The 23,624-nt window shown below is 40.7% G+C and overlaps 1 protein-coding gene across 11 annotated transcripts in view; it reads right to left on the reverse strand.

The window, feature by feature from the left end:
* VDR (vitamin D receptor) overlaps positions 1 to 23,624 on the reverse strand; it is a 109,008-nt gene that overhangs the window by 52,303 nt on the left and 33,081 nt on the right. For all 11 annotated transcript variants that reach the window (XM_084836809.1, XM_084836800.1, XM_084836801.1 and 8 more), the window contains 2 exons: positions 7,322 to 7,393; positions 3,185 to 3,335 (listed from right to left, as the gene is read on the reverse strand). In XM_084836809.1, coding sequence (XP_084692935.1) covers positions 3,185 to 3,335; positions 7,322 to 7,385 — 215 coding nt within the window. In that variant the 5' untranslated portion in view covers positions 7,386 to 7,393. The remainder of the gene's footprint in view (positions 1 to 3,184; positions 3,336 to 7,321; positions 7,394 to 23,624) is intronic.

Raw genomic sequence — 23,624 nt, forward strand, 5'->3', positions numbered from 1 at the left:
TAGATTGATTGATTGTATTTATATCCCGCCTTTTTTCCTCCAAGGAACCCAAGGCGGCGTACATAATCTTCCCCCTCTCCATTTTATCTTCACAACAACAACCCTGTGAGGTAGGTTGGTCTGAGAGTCTGTGACTGGCCCAAAGTCACCCAATGAACTCCCATGGCCAAGTGGGGACTAGAACCCAGATCTCCCAGCTCCCAGTCCAACACTCTCACCACTACACCAAATAAAATAAATGATGGTGCAAGTTGTAAGGTAAAACCCTGGCACAAGCAATGATAGCTGGAACCCTCCAAAGTAGTTGGAGCAGCAAAACTGTGAAGAAAGGTAGGACAGAAAAATTTCAAATGAATAAAGTAGAAGAGCAGGGATACACTTAAGTGCATACACTTAAGGATACAAAGTATAAGCAGCATACTATCAAGAACAGAGTCCAACCATAAAATGGTTAAGATCTGGGAGTTTAACATGAGAAATTCACCCATATTCCAAGCAGTGCTGTGACAGTTAATCCACATTTAATTTTAATTTATAAATACTTCAACAGTGGTCCTTCCAAGGAGCTACACTGGTTTTCTTGACAAATTAATCTCAAACTAACAGGATTTTGTGTTTCCACACAAAAACCAGCTGCAAGTGAATCCACTGATGATTCCATAGCAGTCATTCCTAAACTGCATTGATGCATTCTAGTGGGACTTGAAAGCACTATTCACAAAGATTGAGCAATGCAGTAAAATAAATAATTGAGGGAGCAATCCTATGGGGATAGTCAGCACCCTCCAAACTCGGAGGCGACTGCCTATCCAATGCAGGCGGGTGGAGTGCAGGGGGGGATCTTCTCCTCCGCGCTCTGGCTGCCCTGCATTCGCAGCAAGACGGCCAATTTCAGCTGTCTAGGCATGGGACTTTGGAGCGGGGGGGAGGTAGGTCAGATGACACATAGGAAGCGCTGTACTGGCCCTTCCGAGGTTCCCGCCCCCAGGAATGCCCCCTTTTGCCCCACTCTGCTCTTCTGAGCATGGAGCCTGGGGACGATCCACGCCGCCTATGAGGAAGCAGGGGCAGAGAGGTGGTTTTCTGGGAACTGACCTCGGGGCATGGGCTCCAAGGTCAGTTCCCAAAAACCAAACAATCCTATGGCCATCTAGCCACTGTCTAGTGGCCATAGGATTGCACCCTAAGACTCCAATGAGGTTCCAGGTGTGCCCCATTCCAATCAGCCTTCTCTGATTTTCTGCAGCGTTTCTGCAGTGAGAAAGGAAGAATGATATAATTGCACTCAATGCAGACACAACAGAAAGGCTTACCATCGTGGAAGTCTTCCACTGCATCTCTGTGTGAGTCACTGCAATGTGAGCTGTCTTCCAATGTTTTCAGGCATAAAAGCAATATGCCTTCAATTGTAATTCAGAAAAACAGTGTCCCTCAGCTATCAGAAACTTGTGAAACATTGGCCTATAAACCTGGGTTCCATGAAAGGAGAAGATCCTCCTTGGGATTTTAGTTTGGGATTTCAGAATAATTCTGAAAGAATCCTTCAGATTTCCTTAAAATGTTATCAGGAGTAAGATACTCAAACTCTGCAAGCTTCAACCATCTCAGGTTTCTATCAGATCCTTGCAATAGATGTTTCAGCCAATGTCCCACAGCCACGATGAATAGTTGGCATTGACGTGCATCATGTCTAGGACACACAGCATATGACTGATTAGCTGAGGGCAGTAACCTTGTGTGTGGAAATATACACTTGCAAGATGAGTTACTCATTTAAGCAACAGTAATGGAAGAAAATGTTGTTGTTCTAGTTAGCCAGGCTGCACTGTAGCCCAACTGGAAATCTGGCTGCAAGGTCTATGGTATGCAAAACATTCCTTCCAACAATCTAGCAAAGTGGACATGTCTGCTACAGAGATGCTGAAGTAAGGGGGGTCATGTTAAAAGGAAATTGTCCTTCTGATCCTCAGCTTTACTGTCCATGCTAATCCCAAACCCATGCTATTCCTACCTTCCAATTACAGCATTAGATAGATACATGTGGGGTTTCCCCTAATTAGTCACATTACAGCTTTTAATTATGCCTGCTATTAGTCATCCATTTTTAACCAAGAGTTCCCAGGAAAACCTCTTATGTCATCATTACAGAAATGTGTTTTATGATAAATAGGTACCTCATTTATGAGATATGCTAAAATGTTGATATTTCTTGAAACCCTCTGGGCTAGTGTAGATGTAACACTGTCTGAAACAGTGGTTTAGTGCAAGGGTGTTGCCCAGCCCTGATCTAGATCATGAGAATATCATATATTTAGTTTAAAGCCCTAATGACAGCATAAGATTTTTTAACAGTGAAAACATTGTCACTTACTCCAAAAGGATATGAAGTGAATTGGAGCTTTTAAGTGATTGAGAGAGATTACGTCACTCTGAACAGCTCTATCTCCCTCCCCAATTCTGTTTCTGTTTACCTTTTACCATTACTTTTATTATTAATCTTTGTAAGTTGCTCTGGAAACATTTTTTGGCTGAAGAGCAGGGTAAAAAACGCTGCAAATTAATAAATAAATACCCAAACTATCCCAGTTTGCCTCTGCTATTCCAACACTCTGTTTTGTAGTATGGAATACCGAAACCAGCATAAGTGTCCCTCAGTTCAGTAATTTCTGTGGATGCTGAATGGAATTTGTTCCACAATCTAGTGAATTAAAGAAATGATCCAGATATTCCCATCATGCCAGATTTATTCCATTTACATCAAATTTGCATCAATTTGGCTTTTCTGGACATAGGAAATAATCTACAGAATTTAACATATATGCATACATAAAAGTCCAGGAGGAAGTTCACCTTTAAGTCTGCAGTCAGATTAGGGTGTTGTTGTGTGTCCCCCCCCCAATGCTCAATGTTAGAGGCAAAGTTACTTCAAAAATTATCTTCCATATATGCTCTCTTCATTCCTTAGCTTCTAGATCTGCAGGCAGGGTTTGCAGTACCTTGTTTAAAGGCGCTTTACAAATACTGTCATTACACTGAAACAATTTTAACAAGAGGACATGGAAAACTATTTGATCAACTTTTGATGGTAAGAGTAAACTGCTGGTCCAACAAAAGATTTGGTTTTCGGGGCACAGGTCAAAACTGTTGGGGTACACCTGTAAGTTAAATGTCAGGAGTCACGTACCTAAAAAATCCTTTGCAACCTTCACAAGTCATAGCATTAAAATGAAAGCCAGTAGCTCTGTCTCCACAAACACCACAGATACGGGGAATGTTCCTATCGAAGTCATTGGCTGGATCAGGAAAGGATGGGCAAGCTGCCATGGACTCCATTTCTATGAGGAAATATAGAGATTATCAACTTCACCATGACAGTTTTCTGAGTAAAGTCATAATTTAACAGCACTACGCAGCATAGACTATGCAAAATCAAGTATGAAGATTTTTTCACTGTTACTGACTTCCTCATGAACACAGCAAAATCCCTTTATTCAAGCTGTACAGGTCCTGACACACACATTCCCGATTTCCAGTAGAATAAAAACACACAGTGCAATTCTGCCTTGTTTTCTCATCTTCACATGGGTAGGTAAGTAAGAAAACACTGCAGCTAAAGTCAGGATACCTCCACCTTATCCTTTCAAAAAAAAGGTGTTTGTGTGAATTAGATTGATATAAATAATGAAATTATAGAATGCAAACTGGTCCGAGAAGAATATGCAATCAAAATAGGGTAAAAATGTCTTTTTTTCTTACCATGTCATCTCATATGAGAAGATGGCCGGGTTCACACATTACCCTAAGCCATGGTGTAGTTTGTTGAAATCTGGCTTGCTGTGTCTGAACCCATCCCCATAAACAAGCCATGGCTTGTTAACCAGCTACAAACCACAAATTGAAACTATGATTTGTTGTTTGTTTATGAAGCCTGGCTTGTTTAAATCATGTCTTGTCATGATGTCTGAACCTTGAACTGCAACTTATCCCTGGCATGTTTGTGCTGCCAAAACAAAGGCACCCAGCAAGAGCAGCCTGCAAATGAAACTGCTCTGAAGGCTGGCAAAATGAATAGGAGAGAAACAAACCAGAAATAGGGAAAACAAGCTGCTGTTTGTTTGCTCATCTCCAAGATAGTTAATGGCTAAAGCAACAAACTATGGTTAACATAAACCATGCCTTAGCATTATGTATGAATGCGGCCAGTGAGTAGAGCAGCAATGCTATAGAACAGCAGAGTCAGAACTAGGCATTCTAATTCTAGTTGTATAGAGGTCTCTAACTGAAATTGCATGTGTGCATGTTTTATTATTTTTAATGTAACATGTAATGTAACACCATGTGATTTGTCCCAGTATCTTCGCATTCATTTAACAGAACACCAAATAATATAACCAGGTGAGCAACTAGTCAGAGTATGCCTCCACAGTTCCCTTTTATATCTCCATAAATAGGCAAAGAGGTTTTTATTTTTTTAATGGAAGTTGAAAATTAAGGGAGGAGAATCTGGAATATCCCTGAGTGACCAGGTCCCTGTAGGCCTGCTATGGCTTTGCTTCCATATAGTCATAATTTCTCAATCTTTCCTGCAACACAACAGTAACAGGTGTATTAAAATCTGGTAAGATGTGCATATCTGCAAGGCTCAGATGCAAACAACTTGGGACAGTGGCACACCCATTTGTTGAAACCCAGGTCTGCCCCAATCACATATCAAGTGTGGAAGGGTTTGGATTTTTAGAGCAGGTGAATGGCGCTGAACTCTACGTCTTTAAATCCTTGTCACCCCTCCTCCACAATTGCTCTTCTCCCAGTTAATTTCAATTCAGGCATTAGAATGCAACTGAGGAGAAAAGTACTTGGGGGATAAGCTGTGAGGAGATAGGCCTCGGGTTTAGTCATTAGTATACCTCTTTTGGTGTAGAAACTGACCCCCAGTCCCTGCTTTATACATGGTTGGGACAGACCCAGTTTTAACAAATGGGACTGCTAATGTCACATGTAGTTTAAGCCCAAGGCAAGATGAAGCTAATCTTAACTACCCTCAGACATGTATAACTGAGGATAGAAAAGGTTTCATGATCTCTGTTTTCAAATTTTCTGCTGTTCCTCCCCCATTACATTCAAAAATCCTATTCCATATGTCTGCCTAAGAATCAAGACTAATTTTTTAAAAAAGAAGAAGTGGATGAACTTACTGTATTAACAGTTCCCTTTTCCACTTAACTGGAAATTCAGCCTTATTCTTAATTATGGACTTAACCCAGGTCCTCTATAAGTAAGGCAAACATTGACAGTCTGCCCAAATAGGAGGTGCACTTATTAGTTACTATGTAAACTCCATGTCTAAATTTGGACTAATCAGTGATGAGTTGTTAACCTTTGAATGTCACCATTTGCATTTAAAACTCAAGCCTGATATCCGAAAACAACATGTGAACAAGCAATAATCTTGTCTTGCCTCTTTCATGAATGAGCATTTAGCAATGACCAGGCAGTAGAAAGACATGTTGCTAAGCTACTGTGATTGTGGCCAAGAATGGGGACTTTCCATATTGTCTTTCACCTTTTGCTTTCACTACTGACCATGAAGTAATTTTGAAACTAAAATGGGATTATCAGATAATACTTAATTACCTGGGTAAAAGTGATTTTGTAACAGTGTGTAACTGTTTAAAATCTCCTGTTTATTAAATGGAACATGAGCCTCAAGGGGCTCATCTCTTTGTTGTGGCTATATTTCCTCCATTCAGATAGTCTTTATTGGGCTAGTGGCAGCTATAAATTTTAAGTAAAAGCTAAGAATTTTGCAAGGCTTTTCTCATGTACTGTATTAGTTCCCTCCAATGCTACCCCTTGTGGAGACCATTATTAAGAATTGCAGTCAAAACTTACATAACCCAGGATGACAGCTAAGTATTCCAAAATGTATTAGCCTTTGCTAATACCTCAGAATGTTTTTCTACTCATAGTTGATTAAGCCCTTCTTAAAATTGGCAGTAAATACATAATCAGCCAACAAAATCTACAAAAGAAATATATGCAAAGAATGAGGGGTGGGTGGAATCTTATTGAACCAACATCTTGCTGGTTCAGAATCTACACATAATTCCATAAGAATGTTAGACAGACTACAGGATACTTTATTCTCTATTAGAAAGGACAAAGTTGGCTTCCATATCATGACAAGTACTTCAGATGTACAAGTTTTTCAGTATATACAATACACCCATTGATCAGCTGCAAATTGCTGATTTGTTGGAAGGATTAAATAAGAACTTGCTTGTCCTAACAAGTTTGGACTCTCCACTGGTCAATATTTATATATGTCTCTTTGAGATTAAATTGAACACTTGCATTAGTAACCAACATTGTGCTATGTATTCAGATTTACATTCTATTCTATCCCAAGGTGTCAGAATATATGCAGCCATCGTGTAATTAATCAGATGGATTCCCATCCCAGAAGAGCTCTCAGTCTCAACACCAAGCAACAAAGGAGGAAGTACAACATAGTCATAGTTAAGTATTTAGTAAATACCAAATAACCTTTAAAAAAAAATGGAATTAAACTCCAGCCTCCACAACGCTTCTCTCTATAACCTGCTCATCCCCAAAGTTATTTCTTCAGTTGTTCCCCATACCAACATCAGCAGAAACTTTAAGAATGACTTTTATGCACCCCTCATATATTCTACAGAATAATAAGAGCAAAACCTTTAGAGACAAGAATTTGCTAACTATCCAGTCTGCCTGACAGCAAGGAGAGATATGTAATAATACTGTTTAGCATTTATATGAAGCATTATTCAAACCATATTGAGAGTATTCAAACCATATTGATTACAGTGTTGTTGCTAGGATTATAACAAAACCACAGAACAGTGTTATTGTCCCCATTTTGCAGATGGGGTGGCTGACATAGAGTGTGTCTTGCCTAAGACTACCTAGTAAGTTCATAGAAGAGGTGAGATCAGAGACAGCCTAATTTGTAGCTCCATCTCTTAGCTACACAAGTGCTTATGAAACTTGAAAGTTGTACCCTTGTACTTTAACAAAAAGTTAGTCCCATCTAAAATATCACCACTTTTATCCACGACCAATCCAACATCATCTGCAGATACCAACACCAAAAAAAACAATGCATGCAAGAACTGAGCTATTCAGAGAAGCCTCAAGGAGCCCATGATTTTGGTTCTTCCTTCAGGCTTAATGAAAGCAAAAGATAATGCAGCTTTTAAAATTTATACAATTCTCCCCTGAATGGGGAAGAGACACCATATTACATCACAGTAATATTTTGTAAGAAAATGAGGTACATTACCGACATCCAGGTCATTTGGCATACTCTGCTGGTATAATTCCCATGAGTTCTGAAACTGTGACATGGAGCCACCTGTGATCCAAAAATATTGTAAACATTAATTTAGCATCCAGCATTTGTCAAGAGAGTTTGGTAATCTCACGTTCTGATTTGAGCTTGTGAATTTATACTAGCTTTTAACTCCAGTCTTTTGACGTAAGCAACATATATTAAAGAATGAGGCGTGGCTTTCTGCAAATAAGCCACCACACCCAAATGGGAATCACAAAACATAAGGTGTAAATTTAGCGCTGCTTCCCAAGCTCTTGCAACGTCACCTCATAGATGTCGAGAGATAATACTAGCCCCACAGCACATTACTCTCAGGCACCGCAAAGGAAGGTTTGAGAATTCAGAAGAATTTTCAATAAGAAACTGCACTCACTATCCACATGGGGGGCCTATGACATGGAAAGAGATTTTTCCTTCTATAACTCAAGACACTTACGTAGAAGGGTTATACCAATGAATTGAAAGGTCTCTCAGTTTCATGATTCATTTGACAAATGTTTCTAAATAAGATTTTAAAAAACAATACTGTGCTCTTCTGGTGTGCAACAGAGGCAGGATTGTGTTTAACAGGTTCCCCCTATTTTACCACACATAGAAAATGGCACCTACTATCCTACTCTGTTTTGAATTTTCCTCTGAGGCATGTGTCTTATAAGGTCCATGGCTGCCCAACTGGCAGTGTAATTTGTTAGCAAGTATTGAAAAGATTAGGCGCCATTGTCTAGCTGTATTCTCATGGGTATGAGCCAACTCACTGACATCAAGCTTATCTATCCCAAATACGTAAAAACTGGTATCTAAGAATCTGAAGAATTGTTCAGGCCCATGAATTTGCACTTTGGGGGGAGGGGGGAATGGTTAGCTTTGATTGTCACCCACAGATAGGAGTCTCCACTCTTTTGCCTGCGTCTAGATGCCAATATTTTCCAAAATCAGCACGGAACACAAACTAGCATATTCCTATAACAAAGGAATTAATACATCTAAATTATATTGAACAAATCTTATGAGCTTTTTCTCCTTTTTCTTTGTTTTTCAGATAAATCAATACAAAGGACCATATCCTGTCACAGCATTCAAAAGGAGGCCTGTTCATTCTCCATTGTAGTTTCTAGAAATTCATTTTATTTTCTGTTACAATACGCATACTACTATACAGTAGCTTAACTGGCTTTCATCCATTCTGAGCATGCTATCGGTTTCTCTCTGGGGGCTCCTTCACACCGGGCTTTTATCCTGCGATTGAAATTGCTCCTTCAGGGGAGTTTGCAGGCTCTTTACATGAGGCCCTGACCCTCCTGCACTAAATGCCCTTTGTTCTGTTTTTAAATAGATCGCAGATAATGAGCTATCAAATTACCCCCTTGTGTTCCGCTTCAGTTTCTTCCATCAAAACAGTTAAAGTGGGAAAAAGAGGACAGAGACCAATGAAAGAGAATGGAAGACTCAGCTATGGGGGAGAAGGAGGGGGGAAGGGGAGCAGGGGGGTAGGAAGTGTGTGTAAATGAAGTCAGGTGTGATCCTGCATTTAAAACGGAAGCAGAAAGCCCCGTTTTAAATGCAGAATTTTAGGCTGGGGTGGAAATGCCCTATGCTCAAACCATGTAGGCTGATTCAGGCTGATATGGCTACAGATTGCCAATAGAAATATATTTCAGTAGAATTTATCATACGTCTGTCCTAGGCTAGGACAAGCATTCAACTGCTACTTCTCAAGCATACTACAAAGGCTGCTTACGAAATACACACGTCTGTTTAAATATGAGAAAACTTATGGAAAAAATATTTCGCTATGCATGCTCTGCAAAAGGCATGTTACAATGTAGACTTCTTTAGAAATACTGTAGGCCTTCAGTTATTTTTAGAAATACTTTGGGGCACCAATATTTCCTTAAAAACCTTTGGAGCATCAGTTCTCACTAACAGAGCTCCTTCAACTCCTCAAAACCACAGCCCCCTCTCCTTTTGGAATTAAAACACCTCCTCTTGGCTACTGGGTGATTTTAATACTTTTTTTTAATACTATGACATTTCCAGAATTTGGAGCTCCCCACCAGTTGCACTGCTTCAAAATATACAAGTGTGAGGTACTCAAGGAAAATATTAGATTTGCTTCCCTTTTATTTCTTTACTAGTTGTCACTTGACTTTCCCAGCCACCCTGGTCAGGTTTGCATGTAACAAGCTGCAGCACACCCCCACTACAGCTTGCATTGGTGGCCAGCACTGCAACAACAAGCCCCGCAGGGAAATTAATCCAAGATAGTGTGTCGTTGCATGCAAACCAGGTCAATGGCTCCAGAACACAGGCCTGTGTTACACAGAGCTGTGTTCTGGATGCTGTCCATAAGACTCTCTCTCTCTCCAGTTTTAAAGCAAGTATGGTAATGGATATAAAATACATATTCTTAAGATATTTCACTTTACCCCAGTTAACAGTGATGTCAGATATCACGCGAAACCCAGTTAACAGAGATTTCAGATATTCAGAGGAAAAGAAGCAATGAAACCTTGAGTCAGATTAGTTTTTATAGAATATAGATAGCTTTGACGTTTGTCAAAGAACCCTCTTAATGTCTTTTAAGCAATCTGCTTTGCCTGAGAAAGCCAAAAAAAATCTAACCAAGGACATCGTTCTGTGTCCAAAATGATCAAAGGAAGGGAAAGTATCATGGACATACCAGAACAGAAAAGGAATTCTTTAATAGCGCTGTTAGTGAAAGGTGCCCTTCCTGGAAGAGAAGAATAGCTCTCACAAACTCTGAGTTGTGTCTTAAAAATGGTAGGTCTTCAGAAAGTTCTAAGCCAAAGTAACATGGGCGTGAGGGTTTACAAAGCACGGTTTCCAGTGTAATCTGAAGTGCATTCCTACTAAACAAGTTCCCCTTCAGAGGTTACCCAGAAGTGTCGCCTGTCAAATGGAGAAGTCATTTCTGCATTTAGTTGATGGCATTTCAGGTAACGTTCAAATCTCTCCAAGTACTAGAAGCTCTGCCACAAGTGCCAAGCTTTGCAAGTGTCAGTTTCAGGAGGGGATTTAAATATATCTGGTGGTGTTTGAAAAACTACTGGGTTATATGCAGTGTTAGTCCTACTCAGAATAGGCCCACTGAAATGAATGGGACTTAAATCAGTCATGATTAACACCCACAACCCCTTCATGGATCACTGCCTTGTTGTGGCGAAGAGGCCTGCGTAACTCAGTGAAGCCATAAGCTATGCCGTGCAGGGCCACCCAAGATGGACAGGTCATGGCAGAGAGTTGTGACAAAATGTGGTCCACTGGAGAAGGAAATGGCAACCCACTCCAGTATTCTTGCCAAGAAAACCCCATGGAACGTATCACAAGGCTAAAAGATATGACGCCAGAAGATGAGACCCTCAGGTCGGAAGGTGTCCAATATACTACTGGGGAAGAGCAGAGGGTATTTCCAAGTAGCGCCAGAAAGAGTGAAGCGGCTAGGCCAAAGCCAAAAGGACACTCAGCTGTGGATGTGTCGGGTGGTGAAAAGAAAGTCCGATGCTATAAAGAACAATATTGTTTAGGAACCTGGAATGTCAGATCAATGAATCAAGGTAAGCTGGAGGTGGTCAAACATGAGATGGCAAGATTGAACATCGATATCTTGGGAATCAGCAAACTAAAATGGACAGGCATGGGCGAATTTAATTCAGGTGACCATTATATCTACTACTGTGGGCAAGAATCCCTTAGAAGAAATGGAGTAGCACTCAAGGTCAACAAAAGGGTGGGAAAAGCAGTACTGGGGTACAATCTCAAAAAGGATAGAATGATCTCAGTACGAATCCAAGGCAAACCATTCAACATCACAGTAATTCAAGTCTATGCCCCAACCACTGAGGCCGAAGAAGCTGAGGTTGATCGGTTCTATGAAGACCTACAACACCTTCTAGAACTAACACCAACAAAAGATGTCCTCTTCATCACAGGGGATTGGAATGCTAAAGTAGGAAGTCAAGAAATCACCGGGATAACAGGCAAGCATGGCCTTGGTGTACAAAATGAAGCAGGACAAAGACTAATACAGTTTTGCCAAGAGAACACGCTAATCATAGCAAACACTCTTTTCCAACAGCACAAGAGGCGACTCTACACATGGACATCACCAGATGGTCAATATCGAAATCAGATTGATTATGTACTTTGCAGCCAAAGATGGAGAAGCTCCACACAGTCAGTAAAAACAAGACCTGGAGCTGATTGTGGCTCAGATCATGAGCTGCTTCTTGCAAACTTTCGGCTTAAATTGAAAAACATAGGAAAAACCACTAAACCATTCAGGTATGACCTAAATCATATCCCTTATGAATATACAGTGGAGGTGACGAATAGATTTAAAGGATTAGAGCTGATAGACAGAGTGCCTGAGGAACTATGGACGGAGGTCCGCAACATTGTTCAGGAGGCAGCAACTCAATCCATCCCAAAGAAAAAGAAATGCAAGAAAGCCAAGTGGCTGTCTGATGAGGCTTTACAAGTAGCTGAGGAAAGAAGGGAAGCGAAAAGCAAGGGAGAAAGGGGAAGATATATCCAACTGAATGCAGAGTTCCAGAGAATAGCAAGAAGAGACAAGAAGGCTTTCTTAAATGAACAATGCAAAGAAATCGAGGAAAACAATAGAATGGGAAAGACTAGAGATCTTTTCAAGAAAACTGGAGATCTCAAGGGAACGTTTTGTGCAAAGACGGGCATGATAAAGGACAAAAAAGGCAGGGACCTAACAGAAGCAGATGAGATTAAGAAGAGGTGGAAAGAATACACAGAAGAACTATACAGGAAAGATCTAATGTCCCTGATAGCCATGATAGTGCGGTCACTGAACTTGAGCCGGACATCCTAGAGAGTGAAGTCAAGTGGGCCTTAGGAAGCATTACTAACAACAAAGCTAGCGGAGATGACAGTATTCCAGCTAAAATCCTAAAAGCTGATGCTGTTAAAGTGCTGCACTCAATATGCCAACAAATTTGGGACATTCAACAGTGGCCACAAGACTGGAAAAGGTCAGTTCACATTCCAATTCCAAAGAAGGGCAACGCCAAAGAGTGTTCAAACTACCACACAATTGTGCTCATCTCACATGCCAGCAAGGTGATGCTCAAAATCCTACATGCTAGGCTTCAGCAGTATGCGAACCGAGAACTACCGGAAGTACAAGCGGGGTTTCGAAGAGGCAGAGAAACTAGAGATCAAATCGCCAACTTTCACTGGATCATGGAGAAAGCAAGGGAATTCCAGAAAAATGTCTATTTCTGCTTCATTGACTACGCTAAAGCCTTTGATTGTGTGGATCACAACAAACTGTGGCAAATTCTTAAAGAGATGGCAGTACCAGACCACCTTACCTGTCTCCTGAGAAACCTGTACGAGGGTCAAGAAGCAACAGTAAGAACTGGACATGGAACAACCAATTGGTTCAAAATTGGGAAATGAGTATGACAAGGCTGTATACTGTTGCCCTGCTTATTTAATTTATATGCAGAGCGCATCATGAGAAACGCCGGGTTGGATGAATCACAGGTCAGAATTAAGATTGCCGGGAGAATTATCAACAACCTCAGATACGTAGATGATACCGCCTAATGGCAGAAAGCGAAGAGGATCTCAAGAGCCTCTTGTTGAGGGTGAAAGAGGAGAGTGCAAAAGCTGGTTTGAAACTCAACATTAAAAAAACTAAGATCATGACATCTGGCCCTATCACTTCCTGGCATATAGAAGGGGAAGAAATGGAAGCAGTGACAGATTTTGGCAAACCTAGACAGCATAGTAAGAAGCAGAGACATCACCTTGCCGACAAAGATTCGTATAATCAAAGCTATGGTTTTCCCAGTAGCAACATATGGCTGTGAGAGCTAGACTATAAGGAAGGCTGAGCGCCGAAGAATTGATGCTTTCGAACTGTGGTGCTGGAGAAGACTCTTACGAGTCCCCTGGACTGCAAGAAGGTCAAATCAGTCAATCCTAAAGGAAAACAACCCTGAGTGCTCATTGGAAGGACAGATACTGAAGCTGAAGCTCAAATATTTTGGCCACTTAATGGGAAGAGAAAACTCTCTGGAAAAGACCCTGATGCTGGGAAAGATTGAAGGCAAAAGGAGAAGGGGATGGCAGAGGATGAGATGGCTAGATAGCATCACCGATGCAATGAATATGAACCTGAGCACACTCCGGGAGAGAGCGGAGGACAGGAAGGCCTGGTGCGCTATGGTCCGTGGGGTCACGAAGAGTCGGGCTCGACTTAATGACTGAACAACAACCCCCCTCCACAAGTCTGCCCTGTCTTCTGTATTTCTGTCTTCCAAGATATCAGCAGGCCAAGCAACAACTTTCCTGTCCCCAGAATTTAGTACAATTTTTGTCTGGATGCATCTTGGCTAAGTATCTTGGCCTAGTTATAGAACTGCAGTTAGAATGCCTTGAAAAGTTCCCTATGCTATAGAGATATAAATGCTGAAGACTAAAAAGGCATATGGATTTCCCCTTCACACAATTATGACTATGCCATTAAGCAATGACTAATACAGCTTTCAGATGAAGTTCCCAAAATTGAAGTAGCTACGATGGCTGCATGAGACTTAATTGTCCCCTTGGGAAATGGGCCACACTATTTCGTTATAACATCCACAAGGCATTTCCTATTTTGTGACTAAATAAATATACGTTTGATGTAGCAATCCTACAAGGTTTAAGATGTGATAGTAGGGAAACAGATACTTTACTCTTGGGAAAGGCTTAGCTCTTTTGGTCTTTTAACTGGAATTGACATTCACCATTTCCAATGCTTCTGTTAAAAATGGGATATACTACTAATTTTTCTTTTTTTCTTTCTTTTTTTAATACTATGACTTTTCCAAAATATGGAGCTCTGCACCAGTTCCATTGCTTCAAAATATGCAAGACTCAACTGCCAGTGTGAGGCACCGAAAGGAAAATATTAGATTTGCTTCCCTTTCATTTTTTTACTAGCTGTCACTTTACTTTCCCTACCCAACCATCAGAGAACTTGTTTTTACAGAAAAAGCTGAGCATTTCTTGGCCAGTTCTAATTTGCAACATGTAGCATCCCCTAGACTAATCTACAATACTAGGGAATTCAAAACCAATTACATTTTATCAGATTTATTAACGTAGATACATTGCCATTTAATCTGTATTTATGGAACTCTTGACTTTGCTCCTTCTTGTAAATCAGAATGGTTCATTCAAATACCTACGCTGATACTTTGGGCAGATAATTATTCAACACATAAGTATAAAGAAAAGGGAGAGAGAGAAGATACCCCTCCATACTGTCTATGCAACAAGAGGGTGGGGGCCGAGAAGACCAGGCAGGCTATATTTTAATATAACCTCCTGATATTATACAGCACCCTATTTTAATATAAGTATGTCAATCCTATAGCTTTTTAGCATTCCTCTTCTTGAAATTTATCATTTGGTTGTGCTGCTTCAAGGTTTAGATTTGCTGCAAACTTGGAACATCACTGACCTTAGATACTACATACACGCACGCACAGTCAAAACGCCGAGAAGCAATACAAGCTGCAGTGTCGATCTAACTAAGGTTCTACACTTCATTTGCAGATGGATGCTATTGAAATTAGAACTGTTTCATGCAACATTTCTGAAAGCTTAGGATGAAGATTGATCTCTTGTGGACCCAGAATCCAAACCACTATAAACCAACTTACTCAAGCACGCTACACAATCAAAATGTTGATGCATTCTTCCAGACAGAACACCAGAATGGTAGGGAAACTTGATGAGGAATGTGGTGGGAAATGGGTAACACAAGAAGATTAGGTTGTCATTAAATGTACACCATTGGACTTGTAAGCACAAGGCCCTTTAGAGACACTGCTCATTTTCAATACACCTGCACAACCTTGAGAACTAGAAACCGGCTTACTATGTGGATCTGATAAGTGGTGTCAAAGAAAAAGGAAGTGTCCTGCTATCAGCTGAGAGGCGTCATAATAATTTCTCAGATACTTGATAATCCCAGTGTGGCTAATAGTTTCGTGACACCATTCCTTTTTGTTATCTGCACTTGACATCTTTGATCCTGCTCTTAAGAAATGTGGGTCAGGCTCCAGAACAAAGCATACATACAGCCTTACAGAGTTCACTGGAAATTTTGGCCAAATGGAATTTGCAGGAAAACTTTCTGGAGATGCTGGTGTACATGTGCGGCGCCTTGCTACCAAAGTTTCTAAGCTGGAAATACAAAAACTGTAAGAAGGTCTAGCAATTATTCTTGCTACGAATATCTTGCAATTGTTGCTGTGGGAGGCTATCTCATTTAGATATGTTTTATGCAGCACATGCTTGCCAACATGCAGGTTATATATCGAAAACAAACTGCTAAGAAAAACACAAACCTTCTGTATTCCTGCTTGTTAAAATCTTAATAATGCTATTCATCAAGAACTTAGCAGTTACTATAGTCTACTGATTGTTACTGTAGTCCATGTCATGCTTTCAGATTATTTAAGAGCCTACGGCATAACTACAGGAAAAACTATAACAGCAATTACCGATGAATGCTGAATTACAACTCAAATCCTTCATTGCAGCAGTATTGTTAAGTGAAGGAAGGGGAAACATTACAAGCTAGTTGGTAAATGTTGCTAGATTTGCACAAGCTTTGTGTCACTGAAACACTTAGCACTCAAGACAGAGTTAGGGTTAAAACTTAGCTAAGAATTATCCCCAAGAAACATTTCAGGGCTAAACTAGATAAGACAGGAATATGTGATACTCTTGTCTTCAAATATAGGCAAGCAGCAGCTGATCTGGACTGGGTGCTATTTGTACAAGTGTGCTCAGCTAAGAGTGGTGTTTGTGTGTGATTTTTATTTGCAATAGGCGAGGAAAGGGTAAAATCCTCCTCTCATAGTGCTGTGGTCCCCCATGGCTGCTATTTATCAACATTTAAGGAGACAGAGCTCCAGTCAAGGATCTCCAGCATCTCATCTAGTTTGGCCCTCAGTGGCAGAGAGCTTGAGTGAGTCTAGAGCTCCATGCCCACTATTTGCAACACTTGCACTCTCCTTCACCCCAAGTGTTCATTCTTTGCTTAGACAAATACACAATACAGCTGTAGAAAGAGCAGGATTGTAATTCAGAAAGATTTACGCAGCCTTCCACATGGCTGTGGAATGTGTTGGTCTGCAAAGAACAAGAAAAGTTTGTTGTATTGCAGAACACTGCTCCAGGTTAAGAATCACTGATACAAGAATCATTCATGGAGGATAAAGCTATCAATGCCTACCAGTCATGATGGCTATATGTTGCCTCCACCATCATCAGCAGTATGCCTCTGAATACTAGCGACTGGGGAGGAGCATTACTGTGCTCATGTTCTGCTTATGGATCTCCCAGAGATATCTAGTTAGCCACTATGCAAACAGAATCCTGAAGTAGATGGGCCTTTGGTCTGATCCAGCAGGGCTCTTCTGTTCTTAAAGTACAATGGGGGAAAAAACCCTTTCCATTTTTAGGTTACCATTCAAGAGACTGATAACTGGCACATAACTAATTGTCATGGTGATCTTGAAATTTCTGTTGCCCTAACAAGTCATATATTCAGTGAACACTGATGTTTTGAAGTGTGAATTAATCTAGTATACAAATATTTGGTACAGTTTCTTGAAAGGCAAGGGCAGTTTGCTATATATAAGCTGCTATTAAACTTAGCTGCAACATTTTCCAAAGACATTTCTCAGACACAGCTGTTTTAGCAGTAATTTGGACCTAAACTTTTATTTAATAAATATATATCCCATTTTTCCTGATAGTTCAAGGCAGCTTGTTGTTGTTGTTGTTCAGTCGTTCAGTCGTGTCCGACTCTTCGTGACCCCATGGACCATAGCACGCCAGGCCTTCCTGTCCTGCGCTCTCTCCCGCAGCATGCTCAAGTTCATATTCATTGCATCGGTGATGCTATCTAGCCATCTCATCCTCTGCCGTCCCCTTCTCCTTTTGCCTTCAGTCTTTCCCAGCATCAGGGTCTTTTCCAGGGAGTTTTCTCTTCGCATTAGGTGGCCAAAATATTTGAGCTTCAGCTTCAGTATCTGTCCTTCCAATGAGCACTCAGGGTTGATTTCCTTTAGGATGGACTGATTTGACCTCCTTGCAGTCCAGGGGACTCCTAAGAGTCTTCTCCAGCACCACAGTTCGAAAGCATCAATTCTTCGGCGCTCAGCCTTCCTTATAGTCCAGCTCTCACAGCCAGCTCTCACAGCCATACATTACTACTGGGAAAACCATAGCTTTGATTAGACGGACCTTTGTCGGCAAGGTGATGTCCCTGCTTCTTACTATGCTGTCTAGCTTTGCCATAGCTTTCCTCCCAAGGAGCAAGCGTCTTTTAATTTCATGGCTACAGTCCCCGTCTGCAGTGATCTTGGAGCCCAAGAAAGTAAAATCTGTCACTGCTTCCATTTCTTCCCCTTCTATATGCCAGGAAGTGATGGGGCCAGATGCCATAATCTTCATTTTTTTAATGTTGAGTTTCAAACCAGCTTTTGCACTCTCCTCTTTCACCCTCAACAAGAGGCTCTTGAGATCCTCTTCGCTAATAGGAGGAGGAGGAGGAGAAGAAGAATCACCTTGTTGCACCAAGGACCACTATTCTGGTTGGCTTGTGCTTTGCTGAACAACATATTGTTGTTACCTTGCAGCTACCACATGTGGAGCACTTGAAAGAGTCCTTCTCCTTTTAAAAACCCACCTAAGCTGACTTCCGGTTGGAACCAATGTCGCCCTCGCAGCATCCCGCGAAGTCTTTGCAGGACGCGATCTCAGACAGCTTTTTAAATGGTTGAAAAAACTTTTCATCTCCCCCCTGGAATTAAAGGGGGGGGCAAGGCAGCATTATGGATAACATCTTGGAGAAAAGTACTCCCCACAAGGCAGTGCAGGGGCTGCATTCCCGGATTATCTTCCCAGAGCTTAACCACCACAAAAAGCTGTGCTGAAACTCCTATTTAATAGGAGAAAACAGGGCTGACGTGTTCCATTGTAATATATGGATTAAGAAATATCAACAACACCTGAGAGATGGTTTAAGAATATCAACAATATTTGAGAATATTTTAGGACCTGCAAGATTTGTTGGAAATGAATCATGGCTACACCGAGGAGAAGGGGGTTGCATCGCTGCCCACTCCTCCCATACCACCTTTGTCAAAAGCTCCAAGAACAGAAGATATAGGGGAATTATTTACTTTGATAAAAACTTTATCTTTGCAATTTGTGGAGCAAGCCAAGAGATTGGATTTAATCCAAAATTCCATCACCACCTTGCAAGGAGCTATGGATTTAATTAACACTTCCTGGCAAAAAAATGGAGACGAAAGTTAACGAGCTACAAGATAGGCTCACAATGAATGAAATTACGACACAAGCTCTTTTCAAAAATATCTCTGCCAGAATTTCTCAACTGCAGGCTTTCACACAGAGATCCAATGTACGTATTATTGGGATTAAAAATCTGCCTACTGATGTAAATTTGCCTGCCTTTGTGGACAAGCTTTTGCATGAGATACTGCCTGTGCCATCTGATTATTTACTTGATATTGAGCAGGCATTTCGTGTGCCAAATGCTAAAGGGACTGACCATACGATTATAGTTCAATTTGCAAGAGTCTCCACAAAGAATTATCTTGCGTTTGGCAAGAGAGGGTGGAAGTCTTTTTTGGAAACAAGATAAAATTATGTTGTTTCCAGATTACATCAAAGAGGTGGCAAATAAAAGAAAGCAATTCATCAAGGCGAAGAATGTGGCAAAACAAATGAACATACAATATTATTTAAAATATTCTGCTACATTTTGCATTGTTTCTGAAGGTCAGACGAAGAAGTTCCTAAACCATGAAATGGCGGAGGCATGGCTGAACGTAAAAATGTGTGAGATTTCTGTTCCAGCCCCATGAACTGGAATTTTTAAATAAGTTAACTGTTTATGTTTAGTCTACCTGATTCAGGCTAGGCCAGAAGATATCTGATCATACATATATTCGTTTACTTTCTTTCATTTTTTTCCTCTTTTTATTTTTCTTTAAATTCTCTTTTTCCAAAATAGATATGATATGCTGTATTTAAATATATTGTTTGAGGGTGTATTGAACACACTCATTTATATATCCAGTGTAAAATATATCACTGATTGTTGTAAGGTTGCTTTCAAACTTTTGTTGTTCAGTCGTGTCCGACTCTTCGTGACCCCATGGACCATAGCACGCCAGGCCTTCCTGTCCTGCGCTCTCTCCCGGAGCGTGCTCAAGTTCATATTCATTGCATCCGTGATGCTATCTAGCCATCTCATCCTCTGCCGTCCCCTTCTCCTTTGGCCTTCAGTCTTTCCCAGCATCAGGGTCTTTTCCAGGGAGTTTTCTCTTCGCAACTTTATTATATTTCAAACTTTATTATATAATAATTTCGTCTTTTCTTTTTTTTAATCAGTATTGCTATTATCATCATCACCACCACCACCACCACCACCACCACCACCACCACCACTATAAGATTACTCAGTAAGATTTTTGGTTGGTTGAATTGTTAAGCTTTATTACTATTATATTTTAACTTAAGGGCAATATATGGTTACTGGGAATGAACTGTATGCCTGCTTTCTTGAGATAAGATTGTTCATATGATATTGAAATGTAAGGTTGATTAAAATTGTAATCAACCTAGTGATATAGGTATAGTTTTTAAAATAGAATGGCATCTGAAGCCCGTGGGTATTGGAGTTTAAATTTAACTCTTTGAAAGAGGAGAGGGAAGAGGGGAGAAGAAAGAGGAAGATTGTTCTTTCCTTTCCCTTTCCTTTCTTTTTGTTACTGTTGTGTCGTCATAAGAATATTGCATTGTTGGGAAACTGTAGTTATTGATCAGGTTAGGTTGTTGGTATTGTTTATTTCATTTATAAAGACAAAATAAATAAAAAGTATTTTTTTTAAAAAAAGCCATCTAAGCTAACAGTCCTCACAGTGTTATGTGGCATCAAATCCATGAACTAAATGAAAGGCAAGAATGTATGAGGCATAGCCATATACTCCTGTTATTCATTCAGTAGACTAAAACATGGTGTCATTACAATTTATATTGCATATAAATGCTCACATTGCATTATGTAATTATCTTAGCAATTTTACAACAGCTCTGCAAGGTAGGCTAGCTTTATTTAGCCTCTTTTGCAGGTGGGTTGGCTAAGGCTGCAAGAGATTAACAGCTTGTCAAAGGTTGCCTCTGCAAGTTCATGCCTGAGGTGAGGTTTGAGAACCGGGGGCTTCCCAAATCACAACATTCTCTAAGCTACTATGCAACACTAGCTGTTATCCTCTACATCTTGCATCATTCTTGGTTTACAGGCAAGTACATTATTTGCTGGATTCTTCCAGTATTAGTGTGCTCTGCTCAACACCCCACCACCACCACCTGCCTCACACACACATACTCGTGGTCTCTTGTTTACTGCCCAGATAGAATTGCAGAAGATTGTGGAATGCTGAATTTCATGATCAACAGATCAAAAACTTACATTGTAGCGTGCTACTTGATAAGGACTGCACCAGTTCACTCCAGCACTGAAGATCATGTAATTCATTTCCCTAGAGGGACTGCTGGACTCTGCCACCTTTATGTTTACTTCAAAGCACTCTTGAAGCCTTTGATGCCACAATGATTATATAAGATATGACTCGTATTATGCCAAAGGTCAAGTAGATACTAGTGCCTTCTGATAAATCTCTGAGAATCATGTGTCCATTTGCCCAAAGCAAAAATCCCAGAAGACATGTTCACCATGCACATGCAAGTGTGTGCGTGCATGTGTGTGTAATTGAAATGGGATTTCTGAACAAACATGGTGTGGCCTTGCCTTTGCAAACCATTTTTGGGTTACAGCTAATAAAAGAACACTCTAAACTGTGGGGTAAACATTGGTTCACATTTTTTTAGGTGGTGCTGAGAGCCAAGTCAATCTTTCCTTTCCTAATCACCTGTGTTTATTCTGGGGAAACCTCACCACTTAAATGTGCATGTAACATTCCCAATTAAGGATGCTATATGTGTATTTTGCCTTTTAAACTCCAAAGCTTTTTGTACCAGAATGCAGAAAGTGCAAATCAGCTCAAAGAAGAATCTATTTTTCTGTTCCCTAACTGAAAGTAGCTGTGTTACACAGGGGACAACTAGATTGTCCAAGGATTCTTGACCACTTTTCTACTTTGGTCTCTCAACATCTCAGGTGAAAATAGTGCATTCCTCTGATGGGGGTGGTGGGTTACTTTTTGGATTTACTTTTGGTCACAGAGAACACCTTTTAATTGTTAGGGCTGTCTTTGTTATGTTGATGCAAATGAAAAGCAAAACTCAAAATATTAATTCAAAATTAGAGAGAGCACAGAAGCCTCACTTATGTAGAGTATGGGGGGTGGACTTCCATCAAAAGGTTTTTGCAGGATAGTATGAAGGAGTAGGAGAGTTTGCTCCTCCTCAATCCAGTGAAATGTAGAGTATTTACATAAGTTTCTAAACTAGCTTTGGTCTGTCGGCACCAGTTCCTAAATGTTCCCAATGCTGGCTGTTGACATCATGGCAACAATGACAAACAGGCTATGACAAATATGTACAGGAATATCTTATGAAGAAATGCTCAGTTTTACCTCAGGAAGATATAAAAATGTGCCCCCAACAAAAATAGCAAATGTGTAAGTCATAACTTTGCCATTGCTATGCATTACAGGAGAGAAAATGTAAACAGAAAGGGAAAGGCTCATATAGTCCAACACGGCCTTCCAGCCTTCTAGGATCTAGCCAAGCTCTTTGCCTCAAATTATGGAAGAACTTAAGGTTAAGTAACAAAATATAAATAAGGCTACAATCCTATGAGCACTCCTCTGTAAGTAAATCTCATGAAAGGGGGTGGATCTTGGACATAAGTAAAATGTGTGCAGGATTAGTCTGCACATCTTTCAGACCTCCTTAAGTGTACTTGCCCTATTTTAAGTCAATATACATGGCTCTGATCTTGCGCCTATAAAAAACTACAGCTACAACTGTTTCTTGGCTGATACAGGAAAATGTCTTCGACAACAGGCCGAAGCCATACTTCACTAATATTTCTAAGTCCTTCAAGTGAAGCTGCCATATCAGCAGAAGAAAACTCCATTCTTAAAGAGAAGCTGAGCACACATATATGGGTTCTATGCCAAGCCTCATTTTGAGACATTGTAGAGGAGGGGTGCACAACCTATTCAACCTCAAGGGCCACATGTTAAGCTGGCTAGGAGGTCAGGGGCTGCATGCATGCATGCACACACATCAGTAATCCTGATATAGATCGCTCCCTCCTTGCTGGTAGCAGTGGTGGAAAAAGAATGATTTGTATTAGAATCTCTGGGAGAGGGAGTGGAGTGTTTTCTCTCAACCCTGTTCCCGAGTGATCCTGATACAGACCACTCCCTTCCCCAGAGATTCTCATATTTCTTCACCAGAAAGAGTGATCTATATCACTGATAACAGCAGCACAATTAGCAGGAAATCGGTGGGGGAGGGGGCAATATGCAGCAGTCAGGAGTTCAGGCACCCGGGGCTGCACTTAAGGCCTTGGGGGGTGCATGTGGGCCCAGGCCACAGGTTGTTCACCCCTGTTGTAGAGCATGACTAGCATTTTGGCAGGCGCCCCACCCCCAATTTGCATGCTCAAGGGGGCGTGACTCCCATCTTCCCACTCAGGTGCCCAATAATCCTAATTCAATCGTTTATATAAGGATTCATTGAACAAGAGCAGGCAATACTAGCTCCTACAGCAAGGAAGGAGGGTAGCTTGTGTGACTGCACAGATGACCACTCAAAGAACCACAATTACAGGTAAGCAACCACATATGGTAAAACATTTCCCTCAAGGAAAAGGGAGTGCAAGTGCCAACTTGAGGGTTACAGCCCTAGAACATACTCAGAGCTCTGTCCTCTGTACAAGTGTAGATATGTTTAGACCATATGTGAATAAACAAAGACAATAAAGTGGAACTATAATATTTCCTTCAGTCTCACACACAGATTTCTGTAATTCTCCCAGTTCAAATTATGGCCATGTATTATTTTACTGGTCAATTAACTTGTAGAATACCTTTTCATACTAACTCCCCAGCATCATCTATGGCTTTGGCAACCCACATATGAATGAATTAATGTTCAGATCCCATCCTCACATTAGGCAGAG

This window comes from Heloderma suspectum, chromosome 2, assembly GCF_057233095.1.
Source record: "Heloderma suspectum isolate Gila_16-S chromosome 2, 16-S_ref, whole genome shotgun sequence".
NCBI lineage: Eukaryota > Metazoa > Chordata > Lepidosauria > Squamata > Helodermatidae > Heloderma > Heloderma suspectum.